The sequence below is a fragment of the Xiphophorus maculatus genome, chromosome 9 (assembly GCF_002775205.1).
Source record: "Xiphophorus maculatus strain JP 163 A chromosome 9, X_maculatus-5.0-male, whole genome shotgun sequence".
Classification (NCBI taxonomy): Eukaryota; Metazoa; Chordata; class Actinopteri; order Cyprinodontiformes; family Poeciliidae; genus Xiphophorus; species Xiphophorus maculatus.
Window position 1 is genome coordinate 27,444,968 of NC_036451.1, and position 16,719 is coordinate 27,461,686.

Below are 16,719 nucleotides of genomic sequence, written 5' to 3' on the forward strand. Positions count from 1 at the left end.
TGGTATTAACTGTTTAGAGGAGATTTCCAAACAGAATTTGCCAGTTTGTCCCTTAATTCTGAACAACCCTTATGTCGTCCCCATCTTGTCCTTTAAACGTTATCAGGACTTGTTTCAGTCAGTTAGCTCTTCTGAAGTCAGTCTTTTATGACAATGTTGGACACATTCCAAGATTTACTTGTATCCTTTGTAACTTCAGCCCGTTTGGTCCTGCTTAACGGAGATGATGTGTGCCCAGGTCCTCTAAATGAAGCACTGTTTGCTAAACATTACGGCACATTTCCTTTAACAGCAGTCACATTTCAGAGATTCAGCTGACATTCTGCTCGTGACAAGCTGGTTTGTGTCAGAATGGAACATGCAGACAAAAAAAAAGAAAAAGTAAAAACAGAAGCAATTTATTGAGTTAATAACTCATGTAAAAAGGCAAGGCAAACATGCATTATTTACAAGCATATAAAAGAAAAAACTGGCATACACTTAGCAAAACGTGACAAACTGGGACAGAGGTCAATGTTTGTAAAAAAACATTCAAATGCCTTTAGGATCCTTTGGCTGAATATCTGACTACAGCAACAAGTTGAGGCACTTTAACAGCTTATATTAGTAAAAGCTAAACAGACAATGGTGCACACCTACAGAAATTATCATCTGAAACGAACAAAACCCACCGTAAATAAAAGGCAGCATTTGCAACAGTTGATGCACATAACTAAATGCAGAGATACTTTAATTGTTTCATTTGTCAAACAACAAAGTAAAACAAGTAAAGTCTCTCTATTGAGTTTTAAAATAGACGAGTGACTAAACAAAGCTTAAATAGTGACACTATTTGTTGTAGTCTGTGGGCTCGTCATCTTCTTCTTTGAGCAAACAGGTGCGCACCAGCGCCTCCGTCACAATGTAAGGGTCACAGTTGGCGGACGGACGGCGGTCCTCGAAGTAGCCCCTCTTCTCTTGTCCCACCGTACGGGGGATGCGGATGCTGGCCCCGCGGTTGGCCACGCCAGCCGAGAACTCGTCAATGTTTGAGGTTTCGTGATGACCGGTCAGGCGCCTGGCGTTGTCGAGCCCACCTTTAGGGTCGTACGCCCGGATGTGATACATGTGTCTCTTCGCCAGCCTCTCAATGGACTCCTCAATGACTCTGAGGGAAGAGACGTTTAGGATTAGGAAACGTTGAGTCATGAACTTATCGGACAGAACTCGATGGATTGGTTGGGTCCTTACTTGAGTCCTTCTGCCTCACGCATCTCCTTGGTGCTGAAGTTGGTGTGGCAGCCAGCGCCGTTCCAGTTCCCCGAGATGGGTTTGGGGTCGAATGACACCACCACGCCAAAATCCTCACAGACTCTGTGAAGGATGAAGCGAGCCATCCAAAGATGGTCCCCCATGTTGATTCCTTCACAGGTTCCGACCTGGAACTCCCACTGAAACGGCAGCAGCAACATCTATGTCAATTACCATGTATGTAAACAGTGTTTTCTGTGATTTGTTGAGGGAAAAGTACCTGTGCTGGCATGACTTCAGCGTTTGTTCCACAAATCTCAACCCCAGCGTACAAACAGGCTCGGTAGTGGGACTCCACAATGTCCCGGCCATATGCCTTATCTGCTCCAACTCCACAATAATAAGGCCCTAAATGATGAAAATATGTTAAGGTTAGCGGTTGAGGTGGCTCTTCAAAATTTACGTAGCAACTAAAGATCTCACCTTGTGGACCCGGGAATCCGTTGGAGGGCCAGCCGAAGGGATGTCCGTCTGTACCCAGGATGGTGTACTCCTGCTCCATGCCAAACCATGGGTGGTGCTGCTCCACCATCCCCATGATCTGTTTACAGCTCGCACGCAAGTTGGTCTCTTTTTGGGAAGCAAAAGAAAGAAGTTAGAATACAAACAACAACAACAAAAAGATCTTCTTTGGCTTGTTTTTCCATCCGCTCACCTGCTGGCTTGTGGTTGTACTTCAGCACCTCACAGAGCACCAGCTTATTGGGGTCCTTTCTGAACGGGTCCCTGAACATGACCGCAGGGACGAGGTACATGTCGCTGTTAGAACCCTCTGACTGATACGTGCTAGAGCCGTCGAAGTTCCACTCGGGAAGATCTGAAAGAGGAAAGGGGAGATAATCAAAAACCTGCGACAAGCATCTGACAGTTCAACCTCACTTTCACAGATGTCGATCGTACCTTCGATGGTTTTCGGTTCACAATCTAGAGTTCTGGTCTTGCATCGCAGTCCCTCTCCTGTTCCATCTATCCATATGTACATGGCTTGGACCTTTCCTCCCTGAGGGAGCTCCATGTACTGCTGCTTAACAGCTTTGCTCAGTTTTGAACTTGCTGAGGTGGCCATCTTTCCTGACCCTGGGACCTACAGAGAGGACAAAACAGGATGGGCTTCTCCGTTGGAATCATTTTGTTTTAATAAACATTCCTGTTTATACAACCGCTCAGTGAACAGAGTGTAATGTTCAAAGGAGAGTCATCAATCTTAAAAAAACCCCAAAAAACCATTATCTGTCAATATCACCTTACTATAATTTCCTTTAAAAAAAGATTAAAAATGGCCATCTTCCTAAAATCATGGCCTAAATCTTTTTTTTTTTTTTTTTCCAAATGTGATTTTTTTTTTGTGTGTGCCTAGTTTACGTTTTGGCAAAAAAAAAAAAAAAAAAAAAAAGAAAAAAAAAAGGTGGCGACAATATGACTTATTATTTTAGGAAGGTGAAGAAATTTAAATCTGATGCCAACTTTATGGGCAGCATTGTAGATATAAAAGGTTAGTTTGATGTCAAATAAGCTGTAGTAACGGCTAACTGTTGTACATCTCTGATTAAAATGGCAGCATCACTGACAAACATTACAAAGCTATCCTTTGTTCCGATCCAGCTGCGGACTTAGAGCCTACGTAGGTAAGGAGAAAGTTTGCCACAGACGAAGCAAATGATGGCAACAACTCAGAACAGCGCGATTGTTGACGACAAAAACTCACATACCTGATGTTAAGTGTAGAAAAATATCGAAAGATCAAAAGAGTATCTTGCTCTGTGCTCGAAGTGTCTCTTTTTATTGTTGTTCATTCCTGCTGACCCCGCCGCTGCTCCTTTGCATTTATATCCCTGCCTAGCGTCTCCGCCGCCTCCCATTGGTCCGAAGCGAAACGTCACCAGTCCGTGAAGGGATGGAGGAGGCACGCGCTCTGACACTTCAGCGGCGAACAAAGCAAATACCCTCCACCCTGCACATTTCATTAAAAAAAAAGACTTTCAGCCCCCAAAGAGTCACAAAAAGTATGAACGAAGACCCGGACACTAAGAAGACCCGATAAACTGGATCTGAAATGAGACGCAAACTGTAGAAAAAGTCCTGGTTGGAGTGGGAATCTCAACAAACCGAGTGGTGAACAGTAAAAAGTGTGCCCTCTAGTGTCCGATACCTGCCTGTTCAAATGTTTTTCTTGCGTGAAGTAATGAAAATGTAAATAATTTTTTTTAAATGTCTTACTTAAAATTTAAACAGTAAATAAAAAAACTTTGATATTCAAACTATGAAACATTGCCTTATTTAAAAATAGGGATGCACAATAATTTGATACATTTCATACTTAATTTTGCAAAAATAATTCAATAAATATTACTTGAAATGTGGTAATAAAAAGTGTGGATATCTTACTGAAATTAAAAAAAAAAACCTAAAAGACGTAAACAAAATATAAATGGCACCATCTTACTCAATACAATGATCAAATACATTTCTTATTTACATTGTCTTTATTAAAAAAAAACATCTTACCCTTTATTCAATAAAAGAGAAACATAAAATGTCTAAATAAATACATGCTTTAATTAAAGTTTTTATTTAATATGTAAAATTTCAACAATACTACTTTTTAAAATAGGTTCTTGATTTTTTTTTTACAATTCTCAAATTGTTACTATTTTTGTTGTTTTTCAGTTTTTATGGCAAATTTGGATGAGAAATTATTAAAGTATTTTTAAATATCCAACTTTCACATTTTGAGGCTATTTGTAAAAAATTATATCCACATTCATTTTGTATACCTGCCTATTATATTACTCTTTAGGAAAGGGGCAGAGGGGTCAGCCAGGTCATCCGGTCCATCAAGGGGCCATATTAGAGACACAGTGCAGAAATAATGCACACCTATGAGCAATTCAGTGAGAGAAATTAACCTTAAATGTCTGTTTGCATGATAGGAGGAACGTGCAGAGCTTCACCCACACACACACACACAGGTTGAACAACCTTTACGAAGTTTTTTAACGTCCACATTTCTGCTTTTAAAAGTCGTTTTTTATTGGTGTGATGTAATATTAAAATTTTAAATGTCATGCCTTCATTAACTGTAAGTGGAAAATCATCGGAATGAACAAGAATTTCAAGCCTCTGTGTGTAATTAATCTCTACAATGTGTTCCACTTAGTGATAACGTTCCTGAAATATATGGGCTTTTCAATAATATTCTAATTTATTGAAATGGGTCTGCACAGTATTACATAAACACTTACATTAAAACTTGATATAGTCAAACTGGATTATTCCTAAAACACTCAGAGCCATTTCAGTCCTTAACCTTTGCAAATAAAATCAGATTTATAAAATAAAACCATTAAGTTGAACAGAAATAGAATAAATAGGGTTTATTGCGCCCTGGTGGGGAAGTCCTGGGTCAGCCATACTTGTTTTTAAAATACAGGATTAGATGATAAAGAGTAACTGGAGAAGAAAGATGGATGAGGTCATGGTTTGGTTCCAGAAAACATAAAACAGATCCGCTCATATAGAGTTGCAACATCGGTGACCTTGTGAACTGGGAATCGTAAGGATGTTTGGAAAGTAAACAGCGTTGACTCTGACAGTCTGAGATCTGCATAGCAACAGTCAGAACCGTCGGTTTATGCTCCAGGTTGGTTTTCACTCGTTAGCTGGCTGAACCACGGGGAGAGGGGCTGGTGCAAAACATGCTTCTATTCAGTTTACTGCAGGCAAGACAAGATGGTTCATAGCGTTTCACACGTATTCAAGTCCATCCCAATACCTTCATAAGTTTTCCGCAATTCGTTACATTACTGCAAAACCTTGTGGTATTTTATTTGGATTAGATGAATGAAACCCGTGACTACACATTGTTGCCAGTTTGTGGCTACAAGACAAAACGTGAAAAAGGAAGAGTATGAATACTTTTCAGATACTGGAGGAAGACACATAAAAGATGGAAGCAATTATTGAATACTTTTAAGTGAAGACTTTAAAATATGAACACCTTTGCTGAAATGTAAACCACACTGCATTTCTTTCTTTTTGAGAGCTACATAAATCGTTTACTTTGAGCAGCACACTGTTTTTAAAAGTTCTTGGATACCAAAATGAGCCTTGGCTTTTGTTGCATAGTAACGGGTCAGTAGGATTTCACTGATGATGACTCCTGAAGAGCCAACCAAGAATAAAAATACAAATCCAGAGCAGTAGTACATGTTCTGCCTGTCGAGCAGAAATCGTGACCCAGTTCCCCCGCCAGCTTCCTCTGTGTTGGCAGACGGAGATGTAAAAATAAAAGTGCCAGAGCAGCATTTCCACTTTGATTCTGGAAAGCTTGAGTTTTTATACCCACAAAGTTGTCAAGTAGAATGGTGGGGAAAAATGTAAATATGTGTTCAGCTTCAACAGGACTCTGGTGTTTGCACTTCATAGTTCCAATTAGAAACACGTGAGGCTTGATTAAGGCATTGAGAATAAAATTATATCATGAGGAATGTTGCTCAATTGAAAAAGCTCCCAATAAGAGACAGATGTTGACTGTGAGCCTCCAGGGGGCGCTGTGGAGCTCTAGCAGGACATCCAGACTGCGGTGGACACAAGCTCAGAACATAAAACACTTTTTAATCTATCACAGCTAAGAAACTCAAAACTACAATGGTGTCTTTGGGCCATTTTAGATTTAAAAGAAAGGGGAACATTTGTGAGAAAAAGCTCATACATTTTTAGATTAATCTCAGTTTCAAAGGTCAAAGTCAAACTCCTCACTCGGAAAGTAGAATTTGTTTTTCTCTAGAAAATTTCTGATAGTCTGAAGTATTCCATGCCAAGGAATAGCACCAAAATACAGCAGAAGAAAACCAACAGTTGTAAGAGATTTGCTATTTTCATATTTGAATCATTAAACAATCAGGAACAGCTTTGACATTCAGGTGAGAAGTCATGTTGTTCTGTGTTTTCAGTTCTGTTCTGTGATGCAGACAGCAAACAAAATCAGAATTTAGGTCCATAAGTAGATTAAGTTGGTCCAGTAAACTTATGTTCATGGTCACAGAGAGGTATGGTTTAATTTATTTAATTATCCCCATTAGTCTGTAGACTATTACTTCTGGGGTTCACACACTCAAAACATTGCAATAAAGTTACACAAACATTACAAAAACATCTCAACCTTGTGAAACATCTCAATTACATGTGAAACAGTAATTACTCTCTTATGGCGTTAATGACTGATAATGAGTCGTTCACATTGCTGTGAAAGATGTTGAAATGCTCTGGGCCTGAAGTTGCAGAAAAATCCTCAGACCATGACACTACATCCAGCATGTTTGACTTGTTCTTTTTCTAAAATGTTGTGTTCGTTTTCTCTCACAAACACATGCCCACACACACGCATGCACGCACACACACTACCTTAGAGTAGGTATTTTCAGTCACCAGTAGTGTTGGCTTTGGCATTTTCCTATGGATGCCATTTTTGCTGAGTCTTAGTCATTTTTAGTCTTAACTGAGGCCTGCAGTGCTTTAGATGTCATCCTGGATCAGTCCACAAGCGCTTCTGGAGTAACTGGTGAGAAATGTGGATTCTGTAAGGAAATCTGACACACTTTTTTCACATATCTGTATGTGCTTACAAAGATGCAGTGAAACTTTGTCTTCAGTCAATAAAGCCGTTTTTCCCAATTAGCTAAATACAAAAGTTGTACCGTACACTGTGAACTTTCTTCACAAAGTCTACTGTCAAACTACTGAGACATTGGTGAATCAACAACACAAACTAAAAGTGACAATTTGTCATTTCTGGTTCACATTCCTGATGTTTTAAATGAACGGGAAATGGGACAATCAGCAGCGCCACCTAGTTAGGAATAAGACCCGAAGGTAACTGCAGGTAACTGCAGGAGTGAGCAGTGCTTTAAAAAACAAGTCAGATGAAGGTAATTTATTTCAATAAAGTCAATAAAAAAATGCAGTGGCAAATATAAAAGCAGCACAGTCAATAAAAGTCTTTGGAAAAGCTGAAAACAGAGTCTTAGCTAGGGAAGGGGGGAGTGTGGTTCTCTCGCCAGCGCTCGCTTCTCCTCGGCCGCTCCGCACCTGTCCCGGCGGGGCCCAGCGGGGCCCAGCGGGGCCCAGCGTCTGCCCAGAGTCTCCTTCCATCCCGATCCTGCCCTCTCTCCCGGCCTGGAGGGATCCTCTTCTCCATCCGGCCAATGTGCGTAGCAGCGTCAAGCTACAGGTTTCAGCTCAGGTGCGCCTCTCTGTGGCCCCACCACAGCCTTGACGATGCGGGGCCCCTGAGGTGTTCTCGCCTCTCTTATGTCGCGGCGGCGGCCCTCAACTTCACATCCCTTCCGCTGCTGCTCAACCTCTGGCTTCATGTCACTGGTTCCTGTTTAGCTTCCAGCGATGTCCTAGTCGCTTCTGTCTCGCCTTCCTCTCGTTCAACCACTGATCTGTTCTTTTAATTTCCCCCATTTTCTGGCTTAGAGAACACCTGTGCAGGTCGAAGAGGGCGTCTCCGGCCGTGCTGTGGGTTGTAACGTCAGCCTTAAAGGCAAATATACACAAAAAAGTCAGAAAAACAACCCAAATGAATCCAAAACAAACAAAAAACAAAGAAAATCCCACATCTACCTAAATCCAAAACACACACAACAAATAACAAGACATGCAATCAACTCAAACAAAAAAAAATCCACCTTGCCACAGAGTGTTAGGTTTTAAACGCACCACAAAAATGAAGACGAGGCGTACTCTTTCTTTTCTTGTCGTATTAACTTCTGCCACTAGGTGGAAGCATCCTTCTATTTAACAGGTATTGTTTGTCACACACAAACTCAGATGGGAACAAAACACTAGTTTGTCCCAGACTGTAGAAGTATTAGAAGTATAGTGAAAGACAAATGACAGCATATGGTAGAAATAAGCAACAGTAGAAATAGAAAACTATGCAGTTGTGACATAAACATAATTACACAGTTATGACTCAACCGCAGCTTCAAATCCTGATATATGCAGTTGAATTCACTTAAACTGTGAAACTCCTCTTTGGATTTTCTGTTGGCTTGAATTTACAAATGCATTTTGGGTATTGTTCTATCTGCCCTTCTTCTTGAAGCACTTGCAGGCAATCTGCTTCCATGTTGTGCACAGGCAGCTTGGGTCACAAAATGTCATTTCTCCTAAAGCCACAGTAATGACCTGGTGAATTCCTGTGCTTCCAGAAACAGCCGCTGTTAGCTTTGGCATTTTCTCCTTTGTTTCCTCAACATCTTCACTTTTCACAAAGAACAGTTGTGTTTGTCTCAATCAAGCCCCTGAATACCTGCTCTGCGTCTGGGATGTCACGGCCCTTTGCCACCATCATGTCAGCCGTTCTTCTTAAGGCTCCCCTATCACCATCAGGTGCTCCTTTTCCATTACTGGCCTTGAAAAAATTTCCCGAACCAGCCTCGAATCTTCTTCTGTCCAGTTCCGTGGCGAAAAGGAGGAAGTTGCCTTGTTGTTTGTATTGTGTACGCGGTCCATCGCTTAAAAAGTGCAGCACAGACTCTTGTGAATGTTGTGCCTGAAGGAAATCCAGCACAGGATTTAGATGCTGTTTACTGGCAGAGACTGTGTTAAAGCACACAGGCTCTGGGTGTCCGCTAACATACAACCATGGACTGCCTGAACGTAGAAACTGTATTTACAGCTGTAATCAATCTGAGAAATCAATGTGAATCACAGCCTCCTCACCTAAACTCTTCAGCTCAAGGCAGAAGGCTTAAGCTGCTTGATGTTAAAGCTAAAATCCTTCACATAGCCATGGAAGTGTTTGTTTAGGTCCTCTTATGTGTTCTCTACAGATTTCTTGATTGTCACCTTGACTGTGGCCTTTCCTCCCTCTTTGTCTGTCTCCTTCTCTTCTGTGACCGTTTGGGTAAAGGATGTGCTTAAGTTGTTGTATCTGCCTGTGATGTGGACACTTTTGTCCTTACAACTCTTCATACAGGCAAGTCTTGCTGGATGAGTAGCAGCAAACCTTCTCCATCAGCTCTTCAACGATGTCCTTCTCATTGAGTTTCATCTGACTGAATTTCCTGTCTTGTGTTCAGCGGGTTGAGTTTATGACCCAAAAGGGGCAAAGGTGACTGAAAGGTGAGCAGGAAATATTCTCCTCTGGGTTCTCTGACTCAATAAATTGACAAGCGACTTTAGAAAAAAACAAGGCCAAAGTCGTTTATACTAAGCGGACTTGACAGCACTGATAACTATACGGAAGGCTGGAAATGAAATGAGAATGAAAATTCATTTTCATCTGCATATGACAAAAACTGAGAAAATGTACTATTTGTATTCGACTGGTGTTATCCCATAATATTTTGCGTGTGTATTACATTATTGTGTGAGGCTAAAATCAGTGGCCTTCTAGCCTTTAGCTTATCTTTTCCTCCTGGCCGTTGCTTCCAGCTCTCTGCTGCACCAGGCTGCTGTTCTCTGAGGCTGCTGTGTACTGAGTGCAGGATTTCAGCGTTGGTGATGTACTAATAAATACCAATAATGCTTAGCATTTATGCATATGCATGAATTATTTTGTTAAACCCTCGGATAGAATGTGGACAAAGTTTCTAAGTGTTTACAAAATATTTGATTTACACATTAACACGATTAACAACAAATCAAATGTGTGTGCATTTTCCCTAAATGAACAAATTGGGAAAATACATCATTTGAGACCAAAACCAAAATAAAATCTTTGAGATAGAGTTGAGAAACTGAAATACAAAATCGAATAATATTTCAAGAGGAAACTAAAGCATTGATCTCACAACACTGGTACTGATCCGATTCTGATATTGACAATTATTTCGTCTTGCTGCCTTGCTGGTGAAATGTGCTGCACAAATAAACTTGACTTGACTTAAACGCATCAAAAAAAAAAAAGTTCATCACTGACAAAAACTAGATGTCGTTTGTTACAGTTCTTATCAGAACTTTTTATGCTTTCCCAAATCTGACTCTGATGTTTGAAAGACAAACCAAGTAAAATGTCATATGGGACAAAGACTGAGATTCTGACCTGTATGTGTGTTACAGCTTGATTTGTGTTCTAAGTGGAAGCTGCTTATGGATGCGTTAATTATCCGGGTCCTCCTCTTGTCTGCCATTGGTCGTCATTATTAGTGTAGAGTTCACAGAGCTCCTTCTGTACCTGATGATGTGAACAAAGATCATAAAAATCTGCCTAAATCAAATGAGAAATATTGTTAATTGGCCAACTTATTTCATTTCAGTCCATTATGAAAATTATTAGTTTCTTTTCATGAGGAGGTAATTAAATTTTTAATGGAACATTTAGTTTTTGAAGTGACCTTTTTCAATTAAATCTCTTTAATTGAAACTGTATCTTGTTCAATCACTGAATGTTATTTAATTAAACTGTAACACAGATATGTAGGACACTTGTCAAAATCTGGCAGCTTTTTTTTGGCATATTTAACTGTTTGTAACCGAGCCAACATGTCTGTAACATGTATGAGAGAAAGAGTTTCTTCTATTAAGAATCACAGTGTTCATCTGTTTGGTATATTTTAGAATTATTTTAAAATCACCTGCTATTTATTGGACAAATCAGTCTCATATTTTATATTTTAAATCATTTAATCTGTTCAGTGGGGAAAGAATACAAATAATGTTAATCACTTATCAGTGGTGGGATGAAATAAATAAAATCTGTAATTAATCGCAATTAATCTTGTTTCTTTTTTTTTTTTTTTTTTTACAAAAACTAACATTTGATCCAATATTGAAAATTTTCCAATTCCAACACAGTGTCAGTATCAATACGTAGACATTTGAATGAAACTTGGTTTAGCACCAAAAAATTACAATGTTTTTAACAGTGTAATTTTACACAATTTTTATCATAGAGAATCATAAATACTCTCAAAAACTCCTCATCAGCATCATCTTCTTTGCATATTAATTGCCACTCTTGCTTTAAAAAGTGTCTCTGTACATTCATCAGTCTTAACTCTTACATGAAACGGTTTATTTTCATGTTGTTTTTGTTCCTGCTGTAACAATTATACAGTATGAACACAGGCAGGTGGTCGCTGATGTCATTTACTAGTAATCCATTTCTAACTTGTTTTCCAAATCATTTGAAACAATATTGTGGCAGAGTGAACTGTTATTCTATCGACCTTAGTAAGAGAATTGACAGGACGGTAATAATTTACTACTGAAACTGACTGAACAGCTTTAAATTACCCTGATGCTCTGATACATTACTTCATTAGTACATTACTTCTCAGTAAACAGAAAATACATTCTTGTGTTGCAATGAGAATGACATCACACCGAGCAAATGATGTTCCAGTTTACATATTTTGAGAAGTTGAAATTTCAACATGTCAACTCCAGAGTAGCCATTGTTCGTACTACTATTGTTCCTCTACTCGGCGTGGACACACAGTAAGACGTTCAATATGAGAATATTTCTGATTTCACTGAGCCATCCTCATTCTTTTCTTGTCGTATTTAATCCTTCCACTAGGTGGCAGTGTCACTCAGTTTAGCAGGTATTAATTGTCATATGTCTAGGATCAAACATTAGATTCTGAAAGTAGTCCCTAATACCGTAACTGTGGTCAAATAAAATCTCGTAGTTTTTTTGTTAATTAAAATTTTTCCCTACAGATCGTAAATCCTTATGGCTGTCGATTCTTTCAGTCTCCAAAACCATCAACCCAAACTTATCCAGCACATTTCCTGACAAGGGATTTGAACCTCTTTGCTTTGGGCAGCTGGATACTTTGGTGGGTAATTAGAAGTCATGAAACGGCAGCAAATAACAGGTGCAGTGACGGCCATTCCACAGCTCAAACAGAACCCAGAATGGACTCTGATGTGTTCCATAAAAGCCTCACCAATTTTTAATTACGTCTCCGTGAAAAGTGTTCACTTTGCACAATAAAAAAAGAAAAAAAACTGTGTCAATTAGCATGCAGAACAATGTTTAACATATCAGAAAATGAATCTACACGGCACTTTGAATTAAAAGTTTCATACTGGAAGTGGGGCAGGCCAGCTGAGAATGCCATTGTATTTGGTCTAAATGACTCCTTTGTTAGCGCTGCTGAAAAGCAATTAAAACAGGGATTGGAGTGTGGTGGTGTTCTCCAACTTGTCACTGTTATATTCTGGAAATTAGGGAAATAAAAAAAGCCTCTGTGTGTGTGCTGTCTGTTCAAGCTGCAGCTCAAACTCATTAATGTGGTGGTGTGTTGGAGCGACCAGGCCTCTGAAAGGACAGAGCTGAAGCTGTAGCGGGAGCAGCGGGTCGTTCCTGTCATGGAGGTTCTGTTTACTCCAGTTGTTGCTATGGAAGAGATGAGCCTCTCTGATACCTCACACTGGTTGATGACCCTGGACTGTGCAGCTTGAAACCAAACGCTGCCATGTTTCAGAAACAACATGACTTTTCCAATGCAGCTCATCTTTAGGTTTCTTCCCAAAACGTGAAACATTCTATAGGAAGTATTTTTATTAGGCATCACATCGTCTGGACATGTAATTAATCCAACACATTTCATTACACATAAACTAGATATGGTACATTTACAGACTAATCACAGTGGATCCTTAAAGGGGCAGTATTATGTATTTTCCAGGCATGCAGCATAACCGAGTAACTATGTTGACTTCAGTTTGTTATAAAACTATGACTTAAAAGAAATTTGACTTTGTAATTTAACACTTTGAAATTGGGCCTCTGTCTCTTTAAAAACTCCTGCTCTTTCTGAATCTCCACCTTCAGGAAGTCATCACAACATGGCTCCTCTGTTAACTCTTTAATGTCTTTCGTTGCTGTGAGAAGTAGCTCCGATAATGAGCTCAGAAAATACTCATCAGGTTTTTGCTAATTCCTGCTGGCTAGTCTGAAGGAACTGACTGAGTGTGGTTCTGTGGGAGGGCTGCTCTGTGCGGTGGAAGCATGTCAGCTGCAACCCCGAGGAGGAGCTTTGTCCTCGAAGGCGGAGCTAGGTCAACCCAGGCGTTTTGCACAGCTGAATGGTTGCCATGGGAGATTAAATAATTCCTCAAACATGAATGAAAGAATCAAAGCAACACTCCAGGTTTGTTTCTGATAATAGTTGATTTTATTTAAAGTGTTCACCCTCCTCTTGCCCTAATCAGTCATGTCAAACTTTTCTCGTCTTTATTGCAACAAATTACATAGTCAACTGAAAATGCTGTCTTGTCTTGCATGACTATCAGCATTCCCCTTATCGACTTGACTAGTCCACCTGCGGGAACTCCAGATTTCATCAGATTAAGAGGTCATTTATTGTCTACAGGTCTTGTTGGGTGACTGCATAGATTTTTCTGGCTCAGTGAAATCTAGCTCAGTGGGAGAAATCCCAGGCGGAGCAGTGCTGGGAGATGAGAATCGAGCAGAATTGCGCAGGAAAGCGATGTCCAGGCTGGACCTTTGGTAAACTGTAAGAGGCTCTGACCAAAGACTTTCTTCATGTCATTGTTCTAATAAAGGCCAGATCTGTTGAGTGCATGACTAGAGGTTGTCCTATCAAATGTTGAGCCATTTGAGTTGTGGATCTCTGCTGCTCCTCCAGAGTAACCATGGCTACGTCTCTAGCTAATGCTCTACTTGGCCGCCCTCTTATTTTAGGCTGAAAACAGTTAACTATTTTCAGAGCGATGGATTGGTCGTCACTCTATAACAATGTTCAAAGCTTGATAAATTGTTTTCAAACCTTCTCCAGCAGGCAGCGGCCCGCCTGCCGGAGGCCTATGACTAAAACCAATTTCCCTAAAACATCCTCTTTTAATTAAACAAACGAGCACAATAAAGGAGAGAAAGGGAATAGGAGATGCCTCTATTATTCCCATGCTAGGAAGAGCTTCATTAATATTTAAAGACTCTGCTGGTGCCTCGACAGTTTTTGTTTTTGCCAGTAATAAGGTGGAACGGTGCAGGCAACAGTGCTGGCAGTGCAGAGTTTAGATAGCTCTTCACTTAGCTTTGGTTTGAGTCAAAAATAAATAAATAAATAAATAAAACAACGGTACACCAAAAGGAGATGTTCTCTGGATTCTCCTGACTGAGCTCATTATTCTGCCAGAGGAGGTGAGGCGGAGCTAGAAATGATCATTTATTTCTAGTCCAGAGTGGGAACCTTTCAAAACACCTGCTGAATGTTTCTGTGTACATTAAAAGAAGCCCTACGTCCACATGGACCACTTCTGAATTTGATTCTTGAAAAATGAAGCACGTGACCCGTTCTAGTTATGAGAGAATGAAATGTTTCCCAACATCGTCTCTTAGAAACGTCTGAGGGTCTGTGCTGCATGTCGTCATAAAAAACTATGCAGCATCATATTTCTCTTGTTCTCTGTTGCTCTTCCCTCCTCAACTCTCCCTCCATTTTGCAAGTTTGCTTTAATGTATGTGTGTGTGACTTCACACTCCCTTCTCACAATCATGGACATGGAAGTTACTGGCTACATTTTGATGAAAAGAAAAAACAAAAAATAGAGAGAGACCTCAGATTCATTCCTGGGCTGTTGAACCTGGATTTGCACAAAGATTCCTGCAGATTCCTAGAAATTACTGAGGGACTGTACTGAGCATGAGATTAAATACTGATATGCTCAACAGTTTGTTCAATGATTTGTAAGATCTGCTAATAAGCAAGTTGCTGTTGAGCCAAAAGCTGATTGTCTCCTGAGTCTTTTTTTTCTTCTTTTTGCCATTATAAAAACATTATTAGTCAACAGTAGTTTTGAGTCTCTACTATATCAGTGTTGTCCACATGTTTTGTCAAATGAACCAAAATTGTCATCTCAAAATTACACGTGAGCCAATTCTTTTTTCATTAAAAATAAACAATTATACGAGTGCTGTTTTGATTAAAGCATTTTTTGTAGGAAGAGTGTAAACCATTATAACTGGTTAGAGGTTGAAATGCTTACAATTACATTATTGTAAAGATGAACTCAGGGCTCAATTCAGTCATTTTTATCATTGTATTTTTCTTATAGTACAATTTTGGAGCACCATTAACTATGTCATATTCACTTGTTATGAAAATGCTTTATATGTCAAAAAGGACTTGAAAGAAAACTGACTTTGTAAATTGAAATTGGGCCTCTGTCTCTTTAAAAACTCCTGCTCTTTCTAAAACTCCGCCTTCAGGAAGTCACCACAACATGGCTCCTCTATTAACCTTATAATTAACAACATTTTTACCAGCGTTTCACTGACAAGCTCGTACAATGAGCTCAGCAGGGCTCCTCTGTCAGTCAGGTGGCCCTCAGCCATCACAGCTGTCTGTCGGGAGCAGTGGGAGACTTTAAAACTGCAGCTCAAAGGAGGAGCTTCGTCCTCCAGGACGGTGCTAGATCCATCCAGGCGTTTTGCACAGCTCAGTGGTTGCCATGGAGATTGAAGGTCTCCTCAAGCATGCTTGAAAGAATCAAAGCAATGAGAGAATAACAGCAGAACATGATGAAAAACTCCAAAACGTTCATTTTACATTTTGCTGAAAAGAAATATGGCGCCCTGTCCTTTGACTATGACTGTATTTGACTGCATTTACTTTAATCCAGACATGTAAGCTCCTAAATCAACACTGCTACTGTCTCGGTTGCTTGTCAGTTTATATGCTGGCATGTTTTTTTCTTCTCCTTTGGGCCTTTGAGTAACTTTCAAAGAGCTCCAGTCAGGCTGACTTTTGCATCAAAGGAAGCAGCTGTTTTGTGTTGGACTGGTTCTCTCTGGGCTTGTCCTGCCCCGTCCTCCTCCTGCTCGCTTCTTAATTGTTAGGAGAAAGTAGAGCACGATGTTCTAGATTGTGGGTGTTATCTTCAGTCTAGCGTCCCCTCGGCTCACTTCCTCCCTTTGGTTGCGGGGCCCGGGGATCTCATCTCTTTGTTTCGGCCTCTCAGAAAGTCAGGTGGCCCTCAGCCATCCCAGCTGTCTGTCGGGTGTCGCCGCGCATCAGCGTCAAGCGGGGGGTGTTGGGGGTGACAGAGGGGAGGGGTGTAAAGCAGGATCTCGCTCGGTTTTACATGCTACATTTGCCTTTAATGGAGGGGAAACGGTGTGTGGAGCTGAGGCCCCCCGAATAGAAATCTCCGGCAACACTTCTGCAGCATGTGTAATTAGCGCAGTAAGTCTCCTAATTAGCTTGTTGTGTTGTCAGCGGTGATGGCAGCATCCGGGTGTGAGTGCTGGCTTTGGAGTGAGGAGGTGGTGGTGGTGGTGGAGGGGGGGCAGCAGATGGCGGCGTGGAGCCGAGAGGCTGAGGCTGTGTCAGACGTTCCACAGCCAGGAGCCCACACCCCCATCACCCCTATCACCCCCATCACCCCCACCCCTCCGCTCTGCTCCCCACAGCAGCCACAGCAGCAGAGGTTAAGAATAGA

At 40.6% G+C, this 16,719-nt stretch overlaps 1 protein-coding gene across 1 annotated transcript; it reads right to left on the reverse strand.

Moving 5' to 3' along the window:
- Positions 1-382: 382 nt before the first annotated feature.
- Positions 383-3,106, reverse strand: LOC102217687 (glutamine synthetase-like). Its single transcript, XM_005805944.3, has 7 exons — positions 3,000-3,106; positions 2,191-2,374; positions 1,946-2,107; positions 1,714-1,860; positions 1,511-1,638; positions 1,231-1,430; positions 383-1,147 (listed from the first exon to the last, which is right to left on the reverse strand). The coding sequence occupies exons 2-7, from the start codon at positions 2,354-2,356 to the stop codon at positions 829-831; spliced, it is 1,122 nt and encodes a 373-aa protein (XP_005806001.1). The 5' UTR covers positions 2,357-2,374; positions 3,000-3,106; the 3' UTR covers positions 383-828.
- Between the last annotated feature and the right edge of the window lie 13,613 nt (positions 3,107-16,719).

Excerpts from the sequence above, each read along its gene's own strand:
- LOC102217687 (XM_005805944.3), bottom strand. The coding sequence starts at position 2,356 with ATGGCCACCTCAGCAAGTTCAAAACTGAGCAAAGCTGTTAAGCAGCAG. Across the intron at positions 2,108-2,190 it reads TGAACCGAAAACCATCGAAG|ATCTTCCCGAGTGGAACTTC; the intron begins GTACGATCGACA and ends TTCCTCTTTCAG. Across the intron at positions 1,861-1,945 it reads GTACAACCACAAGCCAGCAG|AGACCAACTTGCGTGCGAGC; the intron begins GTGAGCGGATGG and ends CTTCCCAAAAAG.